This window comes from Octopus sinensis, linkage group LG4 (assembly GCF_006345805.1).
Source record: "Octopus sinensis linkage group LG4, ASM634580v1, whole genome shotgun sequence".
Lineage (NCBI taxonomy): Eukaryota > Metazoa > Mollusca > Cephalopoda > Octopoda > Octopodidae > Octopus > Octopus sinensis.
This window is the reverse complement of record NC_043000.1, coordinates 10,357,769-10,372,074: the sequence shown is the minus strand read 5'-3', so window position 1 is coordinate 10,372,074 and position 14,306 is coordinate 10,357,769. Positions and strand designations below refer to the sequence as shown.

Below are 14,306 nucleotides of genomic sequence, written 5' to 3'. Positions count from 1 at the left end.
CATCTGCCCCATGCAAATTGATGAGATATATATCTAAATAATCTTTTTTTTTCAGGATTATATTTTATTACTAACCATCCAGACACTTATTAAAATGTTCTCTTTTTACAGAGGATGTTAACTGGTTTAAACCTGTTGAACTGAAATCAAAATGGGGTCGCAGAGGTCACATAAAAGAAGCTTTAGGTGAGTTCTTTGAGTTTTCGGAAATTGCTTTCCTATATTATATTTTTCTCTGAATATAAGAACCTGTCTCTCTCCTCCTTACTGTATCTGACAGTGTTCTATTTACTCTGTCCTACTGACTTTTATTGTCTGTCTCTTTCTCTCATTTGTCCTGCTTCTTATTTACTTATCTGTCTTACTTTCTCCATAGTATTCTATCTAATGTCTGTCTGTTCTCTCTATCCCCACATAAATGTTGATAAATATTACCTCTTTGTATTAATTACTGCCGCTATCACTAATTTTCAACATGTTCTTTCTGTTTATTAATGATCAATATTGATCTTATTTCTGTCCAGGTACACATGGTCACATGAAATGTATATTTGATAACCAGCTGAAATCTCAGGACACAATCCTCTTGAACCTGTACAAAAGAATTTTTCCTAAGTGGACATACAGTCCCCGTGTATTTAACCCATCTCTAACAGTTATGGAACAGATTAATGAAGATATGGAAAACTGAAAATCTTGTTGCATTAAATTATAATTATCAGAAAATAAAATCATCTAAAGATAACTTGTTACTGGTGTTGTCAATAGCCCTGATTGAGTGGACCTAAATGGTCAGTGGCATTTCTCTTTTGACCATGTTTTCTCTTGCTCCTATTTTCTCTCATTGTTTTATGTAGTTTTGCAAGCTGTCTGTTGATCTCACTAATGCCAGTACACACTGTTAAAGTTAGGAAGGACACACACCTGTAGAAATCATGTAAACTGGAGCAAAATGCAGCCTGTGCATCCATTGGTTCCTGTGAGACTTTTCAACTCATACCAGCATGGAACATCATCATCATCATCATCGTTTAACGTCCGTTCTCCATGCTAGCATGGGTTGGACTGTTCGACCGGGATCTGGGAAGCCAGAAGGCTGCGCCAGGCTCTGGTCTTATCTGGCAATGTTTCTACAGCTGGATGCCCTTCCTAACGCCAACCACTCTGTGAGTGTAGTGGGTGCTTTTTACGTGCCACCTGCACTGGTGCCAGGCGAGGCTGGCATTGGCCACGGTCGGATTGGTGCATTTTACGTGCCACCTGCACTAAAATGATGGAGGTCTTAACCATTTAGTATTTAAACCTGCTATGTCTGGCCCAAATATTCTACCAGTTTTACATTCAAACTGGATTATCTAGCCTCTCATGTCTACCCTACATTGACATTCTAAAAATAAATAATTAGATCATTGAAATCTCAAAGTTATGATATAATGCATGGTTAATTCAATATGAATAAATAAACATTACATTAAACAGGATAATTCGACCATTTGAGCGTGGCCGTTGCCAGTACCGCCTGACTGGCCCTCGTGCTGGTGACACGTAAAAGCACCCCCTACACTCTTGGAGTGGTTGGCGTTAGGAAGGGCATCCAGCTGTAGAAACTCTGCCAGATCAGATTAGAGCCTGGTGCAGCCATCTGGTTCACCAGTCCTCAGTCAAATCATCCAACCCATGCTAGCATGGAAAGCGGACGTTAAACGATGATGATGATGAATCAAATGGAAATTGTAGTTGTGGCCGATGCCAGTGCCCCCTGACTGGCCCTCGTGCTGGTGGCATGCAATAAGCACCATTCATGTGTAGGTGTTGCCAGTGCCACCTGACTGGCTCCCTGTGCCAGTGACACGTAAAAAGGTGACTAGCAAATGATGTTGAAAAACCTAAGAGAGGCTTGGGGGGGGGGAAGGATTGCAGTAGATATGTGAGGGCATTGAGGGTAAGAGCAGGAAAGTGAAGGGTTAATTATGGAGAACAGCACAGGGAGAGGAAGGTGCAAATAGGAGGTGAGTTGTGGGGCCAGTAAGCAGGATGATATAGTGGGAAATGGAAGCTCTCAGGGGAAAGGGAAGTGATGGATCTGATGGGAGTAAGTGTGACAAGGCAGAGGGAATGGGAGTGGAGCTGAGCCCCTCAGGGACTTAGGATAATAACTCTTTTACTTGTTTCAGTCATTTGACTGCGGCCCTGCTGGAGCACCGCCTTTTAGTCGAGCAAATCGACCCTGGGACTTATTCTTTGTAAGCCCAGTACTTATTCTATCGATCTATTTTGCCGAACCGCTAGTGACGGGGACGTAAACACACCAGCATCGGTTGTCAAGCAATGCTAGGGGGACAAACACAAACACATACACACACACATATATATATACATATATACGACAGGCTTCTTTCAGTTTCCGTCTACCAAATCCACTCACAAGGCATTGGTCGGCCCGGGGCTATAGCAGAAGACACTTGCCCAAGATGCCACGCAGTGGGACTGAACCCGGAACCATGTGGTAGGTTAGCAAGCTGAGTACTATTCTATTAAAAAACAGGAGACAATCATCAACAATTGATTAAACTGTTTCAGTTCTAGGTGACTTGTTCATGTCTTGGGGTTCTCCATTGCCAGTTATAGAAATAATGCTTAGAAGCCTCGCTAACTGTGGCGAAAATTTCATGTGAGTGGTGTTAAGCATGAAACAGTGTCAACTTGTCCAGTCTTCTCTACTGAGGTGTACTTTAAGGTAAAATTGTGGCTAAGAAGTATTGCGATCCAGCGTTGTAACTGAGTCACTGTATAGACGAAATGCTTTTCTCTTCTGGAACCAAAATCGCAAGTAGTGGCTTGTGGTCCGTTATTCTCGTCAGCTATCGACCACAGCTTTAGCTGGTAAGTAGAAACAAAATTCTTGACCAAGACAAAAAATTTCGGGGTGCGTGGTTTAAGATCAATTTAGCTGTTATTTTTAGCACATGTCATGACCATCTCAGTGACTAAAAAAAAAAAAACGGAGTGAATACATTTGGTTGTTTTAAATATCCAATATGTATTTATTGTGATAAACAGTACATTACAAATGAAATAATTTTCAAAATAACCTTATAGTACAAACTTACAAGATTTGGTAAAATCTCTAATTTAACACCCGGTCACCAAAGTGTAAATATGTGTAAAACAATGTGTAGTAAACGAATATGAAAAAATTGCGCCGACGAAAACCTAACTTTAACATCTGGTCACAAAAATGACACCCCCACCCCAAAAAAAACGAAATAGGTGTAAAACAATGTTTAAAAATAATCTTTATATATAAAAATGAAGTTGTGTGAGTGTCTGTCTCCTACGATTTAGATTCCTAACTACTCCCACATTTTGCGGTGCAGTTTAACCAAAAGCGGGTATCTTATAGTCGTGATTCATATCGAGCCCTTCTGGGTGTTAGCGCGCGTCTACGATGAATCTACGATTAAAAAAAAAAATTACCATAATTTTTTTCCATTTTAATGCATTTTTTTCGTTATTATATAAGGGAAGTAACTCTCTAAAAATGTCTACGATGAGTCAACGATTAAAAAAAAAAATTGCCATAATTTTTTTTCCATTTTTAATGCATTTTTTTGGCTATAACTCTCTAAAAATGCTTATATAGTTATTTCCCTTACAAACCCGAGCAACGCCGGGCGATACTGCTAGTTATATATAAAAAAAATTACGCCGACGAATTCACATCGGCAATTTTCCGAGTCCTCTCCCGCATCCTCGTTCGTCAGCGCGCATTTTTTTTCATATTCGTTTACTACGCTGTTTTACACATATTACACTTTTTTTAAAAATTTTTGTGACTGGATGTTAAAAAGATTAACCAAAGGTTTATCTAAAAACAAAATAGCACATAACAAATTAAATATTTTTCAAAAAACAAATATCTTGTTCACCAGTTCATTGAAAAAAAGTTTGAAATGCATTCGAGTAATTTCTGGAACAAATTGTCCTTAGATGACATATGAGGTTTCGGCAGTTACCGAACGGATGTGTCTCTTTTTGAGCTCGTAAGTTTTGGTATTTTGTTTTTGGACATTTGTCGTCATTTTAATTGAACCTGTTTGGCGGGGGTAGTTTTTTTTTACTATACAAATACACAAAATACACAAATTAAGATTGAAAATTCGCTCGCAAAGGGGTAAACTTGGGATCTTTTCGGTTTGAACGGCAGTTTTTTCTAGCGGTGTCATATGAAATTGTCACCCATAATTATGACCCTGGAATCGATCTATTGCATTTCAATCTCTTTTAGGGTTAGGGGTGGGGAGAAGGGTATCTTTTTTTCTTCAGAAATGTAAATAAACCCAATCTGTTTCTTAAACGAGGAACATATTCATACGGCACAGAATGTTTTTTTTACCTCAATAGACGTCAGTGATTGGTTGAAATTGCAGAAATTGAAGAAAAAAACCCAACAAATATCTTACAAACTATAGAATTTTCTCAATAAAGCCAAGAGAAAAATATGTTTTATAAACACATTCTACCAGTATACAAAGTTTAAAATTTTTTAGTTACCTAGAAATTATGTTAGAAACTGCCGTTCAAACCGAAAAGATCCCAAGTTTACCCCTTTGCGAGCGAATTTTCAATCTTAATTTGTGTATTTTTTCAACACTCATTTGTTTATTTTCAATCATGGCCTCCAGCTTTTGAGAGGACAACCGCCACTCCAAGTCGAGGTGGACGAAGAAATGTTTTCTCTCCCACTTTTGTGAACAAAACGAAAGCACTGAAATTAAAGAATAAATACCAACACCACCACAATTATCAACACTAATGAAATACATGGAAAACCTGGAAAAACACAAGAACAATAAAAGCTACAGTTGCAGCTTCGCATCCGCTGCAAAAGTTAACCAAGAGACACTAAACGTAAGAGTCAAGGATTTAAAAAGTTCAACGAGTGGCTGTGTGGTAAGTAGCTTGCTTACCAACCACATGGTTCCGGGTTCAGTCCCACTGCGTGGCACCTTCGGCAAGTGTTTTCTACTATAGCCTCGGGCCGACCAAAGATTTGTGAGTGGATTTGGTAGATGGAAACTGAAAGAAGCCCGTCGTATATATGTGTGTGTGTATATATATATATATATGTATGTGTGTATACGTTTGTGTGTCTGTCCCCCCACATCGTTTAACAACCGATGCTGGTGTGTTTACATCCCCGTAACTTAGCGGTTCGGCCAAAGAGACCGATAGAATAAGTACTAACTAGTCTTACAAAGAATAAGTCCTGGGGTCGATTTACTCGACTAAAGGCGGTGCTCCAGCATGGCCACGGTCAAATGACTGAAACAAGTAAAAAAAAAATCTAATACAAAGAAATGGCATAAATGTATTATTTATTGCGAAATTACACAACACACAGCTAAAAAAAACTATCATCTACAAAACTGTCCTTAAAACAGAAAAATAGAGGAATCAAAAGAACAAAGAGAAGTGTTTACACGCAATTTAGAATAGAATCACGTATTCCTGCGATCGACTAATTTTAGTCTCGAACGATTGATTGTTGAGCATTTTGTTGAAGGCTTCTGCCCAGGTACTCTCTTTTACTTGTTTCAGTCATTTGACTGTGGCCATGCTGGAGCACCGCCTTTAGTCGAGCAAATCGACCCCAGGACTTATTCTTTGCAAGCCGAGTACTTATTCTATCGGTCTCTTTTGCCGAACCGCTAAGTTACGGGGACGTAAACACACCACTGAACTCGGAGCCATGTGGTTGGTAAGCAAGCTACTTACCACACAGCCACTCCTGCGCGTGTACGTTGAACTGCTGAAATTGTTAAGATTATTGTAAATGTGTTGCTGGCTTACCAAAAACACACAGCTTGTGCAGCAGGCGTGTGGGTTTTGTTGTCTTTTCCCCCGTTTGAAGTGGATAACAATATGCCTGAAATAGCTGTAGATGAAGGACGAGCAGGAAGCTACGCTTCGGTAGCTGGAAAATCCCAGGACCGTCAATCTTAACTGAATGACGGAGCAGGTCCTTCGCACATATTTCCCGAACATAGTTAGGATCTTTTCGGTTTGACCGGCAGTTTTTAAAAATAATTTCCACGTAACTAAACACTTTTAAACTTCGTATACTGGTAGAATGTGTTTATAAAAGATCTTTTTCTCTTGGCTTTATTGAGAAAATTCTATAGTTTGTAAGATATTTGTTGTTTTTTTTCTTCAATTTCTGCAATTTCAACCAATCACTGACGTCCATTGAGGTAAACAACATTCTGTGCCGTATGAATATGTCCCTCGTTTAAGAAACAGATTGGGTTTATATACACTTCTGAAGAAAAAAAGATACCCTTCCCCCACCCCTAACCCTAACCCTAAAATAGATTGAAATGCAATAGATCGATACTAGGTTCATAATATGACACCGCTAGAAAAAACTGCCGTTCAAACCGAAAAGATCCCATAGTTATAATCAACAGCTGTGCAATGGCTCATCCCCAGTTCTACACAAAATCGGACTGAAGTCAATTCCTTGGCTCATGAGTAAAAGAAAAAAACATACAACAGTCATAAATCTTTGGCAAGCGTTCATCGTTATTCAATATTAGATATCGGTGCATGAAGCTATTTTTATGATGAAGTTGAAGACTACATCATTTACGCAGGTAACCACTCTTGAAAGAGGAAATGTTCCACTTTTCAAACCACATATTTTTCCTCACCGACACGTTTGAGGGAGCACCGTCGGTAGAGGTGTTCACCACGATATTGTTTGTTCATAAAATGTTTTTTTTTGTTTTGGTATAATTTTCTTTTGGGGACAACACCCTTCTCTTGTAAGTAAGAAACCGCATCCTCCTCTGTTTTAAGGGTCTATATCATATACACAAGGTCCTACGAGCTGGCTGCCATATAAAAAAAAAACAGCAGAAAAAACAAACAAAATATTCAAAAACAGCAACAGATGGGTACAGACAACATAAAATCTTTCGAACAGATGGGTAAATTTTCCCGCATAGAATATATTTGTCAACACGTGTTTTCTCGCAGACAGAGTTCTCATGTTTGGCTTGTTACTATGGAAACTTGCAAGAAGGTGTCTGTGGCTTACGATTGGCTAAAATTACCCCAAATTTTCAAACTTTAAAAGTTCTTTGATTTATGGCGAAATTGAATTTCATGTCAATGATTAGCATACAAAACTACATCATTGCACTAAATATAAGGTCAATTGATACAGAAATTGAAGAAATTGAAAAGTGGCTGTCAAACAGAAAAGATCCGCACTTTGTATGGTCCAACTTCCTTACTGGGCATTGGTTTTCTTGTGTCCATGTCGTTTGAACACTAAGCACTTGTGGTTTTTGTAGGACACTACCCTACATGAAGCGAGTCATCGCACAGCCAGCAGACCGATGGTGGTGTCGATTCCTCAGCGTCTGCAAAGGATGGAGACTGCTTGGAAGTCATCATGGCAATATTAAGAGGTGAGGATAGAGGGTAAGTCCCCCAATAAATTACTCGTAGATATGTTGTGCTTGAGGTTTAGAAGGCATTGGCACTCGTATGATTGTTTGCAGCATAGTGTCTGGAGTTGTTTAATTTTGCTCAATGATCTAGTTCGCACATCACTGTCTGTATGTGACTGTAAGCAGCAAATAAAAGTTAAGTATTTGAAATGGTTTTCTATCATGGCTGATAACTTTAACTATTCGTTTTCAAGAGTGACTACCTGCGTAAGTGATGTAGTCTTCAACTTCATTTTAAAAACAGCTTCATGCACCGATATCTAATATTGAATAACGATGAACGCTTGCCAAAGATTTATGACTGTTGTATGGCCGAAATTTTGGTCGATTAGATTGATACCAGTACGCAACTGGTAGTTAATTGATCGACCCCGAAAGGATGAAAGGCAAAGTCGACCTCGACGGAATTTGAACTCAGTAAGAAAAGACAGACGAAATACTGCTAAGCATTTCGCCCGGTGTGCTAACGTTTCTTATTTCTTTATTGCCCATAAGGGGATAAATAAACATAGAGGGGACAAACAATGACAGACAAACGGATTAAGTCGATTATATCGATCCCTAGGGCGTAATTTATCGACCCCGAAAGGATGAAAGGCAAAGTCGACCTCGGTGGAATTTGAACTCAAAACGTAACGGCAGACGAAATACCTATTTCTTTACTACCCACAAGGGGCTAAACATAGAGAGGACAAACAAGGACAGACAAATGGATTAAGTCGATTACATGGACCCCAGTGTGTAACTGGTACTTAATTTATCGACCCTGAAAGGATGAAAGGCAAAGTCGACCTCGGCGGAATTTGAGCTCAGAACGCAACGGCAGACGAAATACCTCAACGTATTTCGCCCGTCGTGCTAACGTTTCTGCCAGTTCGCCGCCTTTGGCAGGATAAAAATTGTAATATTTTGTGTGGTCTATTGTACTGAGTTTCATCAAGAGAAGCCTGACCCGACATGCACCTTCCCTGTGCTTCAGTTCTGTTTTAATACCTTCGTATCAAGTGACAGAAAACATGCCTGCATCAGGGCAATAATAGAACTCCGTGATGCTGTTTATAATTATGACTCGACTTGATGACCGGACTGTCACTTGCTTGGTCAATGCCTCGATCAGTCACATTTGAGCAGTTTTGAAGTGGAACTCTTTCTGCTTCAAAACTGCTCCCAGTTGTTCAGTAGTCATCGACAGGTTTTGAATAATTTTGCCTTCGGTAAGTCGTATTACTATTTAAAAAAAAAAAAAATTTATTACTTTTCATGTTCGTATCCAGCAAAAGTTTGTTTTATTTGCAAGTGTTGGAATTATTTTGAAAAATAATAAATTTGGTTACCTTCCAGATAATTAACTGTTTGCCTTTTGTAACTTCAGGTAATCTCATCTTCGTTATCAAATTAGTTGCATCTGGCTGAAAGTGGTGGTGGCTCTTTGTAATGAGATGAATCGAGTAGTAGTAGTACTCAAAATTTTATAAGCAACATAGTAATTTATAAAAATGAGTGGAGAAACCCTCTGATTTTTTATTACCCACTAGGGGCCAACTTAGAGGGGACGAACAAAACTCGCTTTTATTCTCGGCATGAAGCCTAAATATAGAGGGGACACTACATGGACAGACAACACAAACGTGGGGTACGTATAACGATTAACGAATGATTTATGAGGTGTGAAAAAATAATGATAATGAAATGGCTTTCTACCCCACAAAGTAGAAAGTTGGGATCTTTTCGGTTTGAACGGTGGTTTTTTTAAAATAATTTCCACGTAACTAAACACTTTTAAACTTCGTATACTGGTGGAATGTGTTTATAAAAGATCTTTTTCTCTTGGCTTTATTGAGAAAATTCTATGGTTTGTAAGATATTTGTTGGGTTTTTTTCTTCAATTTCTGCAATTTCAACTAATCACTGACGTCTATTGAGGTAAAAAAAAAAACATTCTGTGCCGTGTGAATATGTCCCTCGTTTAAGAAACAGATTGGGTTTATTTACATTTCTGAAGAAAAAAGATACCCTTCCCTCCACCTCTAACCAACTCTAACCTTAAAACAGATTGAAATGCAATAGATCGATACTAGGGTCATAATTATGGGTGACAATTTCACATGACACCGCTAGAAAAAACTGCCGTTCAAACCGAAAAGATCCTCCTTTTTTAATATATCAGAAAATTCGACATATCTTCAAAAGTTATCATTGGTGGTAATTCGTCGAATTGAACCCGCAATGGTGTATTTTCCATCCTACTTCTGAATATCTCTTTCAGTCTGGCTGCCTTTTCATCATCTAATAATACTGCTTTCATATTTCTATTCACCTCCTTGTTTGCTAGTTTCACTCTTATTATTGCCTTTCATTCTTGCTATCCGCTTTTCACTTTCTACGCTTTTCTCGTATGTCACCAACATCCTTTCGTGTTTTCCTTTGCGTGACCTTCTTTCAACATTTTCTGTCATTAATCAGATCTTTCACGTGAAGAAACTCCCCTGATAAGAATATATTCTTGCTTTGAATAGTCCATTGTTTGGGTTAACTCATTTTTCTTTTGGTTAAATTTTGACTTCCAGTGCGATTGTATTAGGTTGTCCCAAAAGTTCGTAAACACTTGCGAAAATTGAATTTTTACTCGCCAAGTACTAACAAAAACAACAAAAATTATTCCTCAAAATAAAGACCATTATTTTCCAAGACTTTCTACGAACTTTTGGGACAACCTATAGTAATGAATGCTCAATCCAAAACATTGATGGTTCATATTCATACGACCCTGACTTTCCCGAACGCTATATTTCTCTACAGGAAGTGAATAATGAGGGTGGGGGGAGGAGAATACAATTACTATTTAACAATATGTTGTTGCCGTTTGTTCCTTTTCGAGCCACGCCTGGCTCATAAGGGCCGGTTTCCCGGTATCCTTGGTGTATAGGATACCCATCTGGACAGGACGCCGGTCCGTCGCAGGTGAGCTGCAAGATGCAGGAGGAGAGAGTGAGAGAAAGTTGTGGCGAAAGAGTCAGCAGAAGTTCGCCATTACCTTCTGCCGGAGCCGCGTGGAGCCTAGGTGTCTCGCTCATAAACACACACATCGCCCAGTCTGAGATTCGAACCCGCGATCCTTCGACCGCGAGTCCGCTGCTCTAACCACTAGGCCGCGTCAAACCACATTTCACAATAAGTTTGCGCGTATTCCGAATACAAGTGGGAATTAAGTAGGTAATTATTTTGTTTGAGGGATAATTAATTCATATTTATAATGGGAAATTGCTTTAAAATAGTCCATGCGGTTAATTGCTCATAACGGAATAATATATCAGTTGGGAAAACAGAGGCTAAAGTCAGAATTTTGAAAGAAAAAAAATAAAAAAATCTGAAGTAGCTTTTTATAATTTTCCACATGACGAAGGGACATGTACTTTACTCTTTTAACCTTTTACTTGTTTCAGTCATTTGACTGTGGCCATCCTGGAGCACCACCCTTAGTCGAGCAAATCGACCCCAGGACTTATTCTTTGTAAGCCCAGTACTTATTCTATCAGTCTCTTTTGCCGAACCGCTAAGTTGCAGGGACGTAAACACACCAGCATCGGTTCTCAAGCGATGTTGGAGGAACAAACACAGACGCACAAACACATACACACACATACATGTATATATATATATATATATATACACACACACCACACACACACATGTATATACGACGTGCTTCTTTCAGTTTCCGTCTACCAAATCCACCCACAAGGCTTTGGTCGGCCCGAGGCTATAGTAGAAGACACTTGCCCAAGGTGCCACGCAGTGGGACTGAACCCGGAACCATGTGGTTGGTAAGCAAGCTACTTACCACACAGCCACTCTTACGCCTTTAACTGAAATTTTACTCATGATATGTAGTGAAATGCAAGTGAGCAGAATAAAGCAAGTCGAAAGTTCTACTGTTTATCGTTGGTTGGCCAAGAGACTAATGGCTGTGGCTAACTTTGTTGATCAAAATCTATGCGGAATATTATAATATTAAAGTGTGTGTATGTGTGCGTGCGTGTGTGTAAAAATAATCAACAGGAAAAGAAAGAAAACACGAGGAACATGTTTTAATAAATGTATAAGTTTAACGCTTTGTGTGTGTGTTGTAGTGTAACTAGTATCGCAGTATTCAGGTCTGGGTGGAAAGTTGAGGGATTCTACGATAAGATATGGCAATTTGTGCTTAAAATACGAACCACATGGTTCAGGGTTCAATCCCACTGCGCGGCACCTTGGGCAAGTGTCTTCTACTATAGCTTCGGGTCGACCAAAGCCTTGTGAGTGGATTTGGTAGACGGAAACTGAAAGAAGCCCGTCGTATATATATATATATATGTGTGTGTGTGTATGTATATGTTTGTGTGTCTGTGTTTGTCACCCCAACATCACTTGATAACCGATGCTGGTGTGTTTACGTCACCGTAACTTGGCGGTTCAGCAAAGGCGACCGATAGAATAAGACTGAAACAAGTAAAAGAGTAAAGAGCCTGAAGTCAAATAGCGTCTGGCTGGTGTCTTCACTTCGAGTGCCGTTAGATAGGTAGTAGTACGTGGTGCTTATTTCCAACGAATTCTTGAAAAATTATGCAGACATATTCGAGTGTTTGCCAAGAATGAGTACAGTTAAGACTGGAAGCTGATGTTCGTGGTGTATTGTTAGATGGTGTCAAGATCAAAATCTGACCCCGATACTTTTAGTTTCGTCATATATTTCTTTCAGCTATTGCATCCCAAAAGCCTCTGCAAACGACTAAAAGACGCCATTACGATGAACGGATGATGACTGAATGACTAAGCAAGTTTTGAAATTTATAGGAAACGAAAAGTCATTTGACATTCTCTATGATGAGATTGAAAAATGTCCATGCTAGAAATAACAGCCAGATCTTTCTAAAATCACACATATCATTTGAAAGCGAAAGGGAACACTGAATAATATAGACCTAGATAAGGCGGTGAGCTGGCAGAAACGTTAGCACGCTGGGCGAAATGCTTAGCGGTATTTCGTCTGCCGTTACGTTCTGGGTTCAAATTCCGCCGAGGTCGACTTTGCCTTTCATCCTTTCGGGGTCGATAAATTAAGTACCAGTTACGCGCTAGAGTCGATATAATCGTCTGTCCTTGTTTCTCCTCTCTGTGTTTGGCCCCTTGTAGGTAGTAAAGAAATAGGTATTTCGTCTGCCGCTTCGTTCTGAGTTCAAATTCCGCCGAGGTCGACTTTGCCTTTCATCCTTTCGGGGTCGATAAATTAAGTGCCAGTTACGTACTGGGGTCGATGTAATCGACTGGCCCCCTCTCCAAAATTTCAGGCTTTGTGCCTAGAGAAGAAAAGAATATATGCCTAGATATAGATAGTTTGAAACAAAAGGATGGAATGTCTTTGCTTATAGGTTTGCTCGTTCAGGTTTGATTAGGGCAATAGCTAGAATGTATGCTGCTCGCGACAGCCCCTGAGTTTGCTGTCTCCTATACAAGGACGTCTATACAACGACAAAAAAAGCGCAGTCCCATAAAAGCGTCGCCCGAGGTGATCTGTCTCCTCACCAAATACCTCGCTACGCTTTGTGGAGGCGCAATGGCCCAGTGGTTAGGGCAGCGGACTCGCGGTCATAGGATCGTGGTTTCGATTCCCAGACCGGGCGTTGTGAGTGTTTATTGAGCGAAAACACCTAAAAGCTCCACGAGGCTCCGGCAGGGGATGGTGGTGATCCCTGCTGTACTCTTTCACCACAACTTTCTCTCACTCTTACTTCCTGTTTCTGTTGTACCTGTATTTCAAGGGGCCGGCCTTGTCACTCTCTGTGTCACGCTGAATATCCCCGAGAACTACGTTAAGGGTGCACGTGTCTGTGGAGTGCTCAGCCACTAACACGTTAATTTCACGAGCAGGCTGTTCCGTTGATTCGGATCAACCGGAACCCTCATCGTCGTAACCGACGGAGTGCTTCCATCCACCTAGCTACGCTACTAGGTGAGGAGCAAATGTCTCCATGACCTTTGTGCGTTCGAGTTGGAGGAGAAACACTCAAAACATGCTGAAGTCATTTTGTCAAGCTAACATAGGCAACATAGAAGGGAAATAAAACATAAAACAACATTTGATGTTTTGCTATAAATTTTAATATTAACGCAATAAGTTTGCTTAAGCTTAGAGCTGTTCTGCAACATTGTTTTTGATTCAACTAATTACGATCGCAGCCAATACTGATTATTGGAATTTTCTAAAAACTTCGTCATTAAATATTTTTCATAAAATCTAATTCAAAATTTAGCAAAGAATTCGTGTTTCAGAATATTTTATTGCTTTTAAACAAATCCATTTATAATAATTTTTCCTGTATAAATTTTCAGATGATCTTAAACTTTAACCTTTAGTCGTTCATCAGTCACTATTATTTCCCGTCTTCTTTATTTCATTCTTATTTTATTCATTATTGTTTCCCTACACATGTTATGTCTGTATGTGCGGGCGGAATTATGTGCGATTTATTTTTCTTTTTGGCCAGAGAAGAAGGTTTAATTCGCATGTCTTTTTACAGACCCCATCACCTCTCAGAATAGTTAATCTGCTGAGTCGCTTTTCAGTTTGACATGCTATAAATTGATGATTACTCTTTTACTCTTTTACTTGTTTCAGTCATTTGACTGTGGCCATGCTGGAGCACCGCCTTTAGTCGAACAAATCGACCCCAGGACTTATTCTTTGTAAGCCCAGTACTTATTCTATCGGTCTTTTTTGCCGAACCGCTAAGTGACAGGGGACGT

The 14,306-nt window shown here is 39.6% G+C and overlaps 1 protein-coding gene across 1 annotated transcript in view; it reads left to right on the top strand.

Annotated features, from left to right (window-relative positions):
- Positions 1–745, top strand: part of LOC115210408 (pre-rRNA-processing protein TSR1 homolog) — a 37,392-nt gene extending 36,647 nt beyond the window's left edge. The window contains exons 19-20 of the mRNA XM_029779008.2: positions 112–186; positions 525–745. Of these exons, the coding sequence (XP_029634868.1) occupies positions 112–186; positions 525–691 (242 nt within the window). The 3' untranslated portion in view covers positions 692–745. The remainder of the gene's footprint in view (positions 1–111; positions 187–524) is intronic.
- The last annotated feature ends 13,561 nt before the right edge of the window (positions 746–14,306 follow it).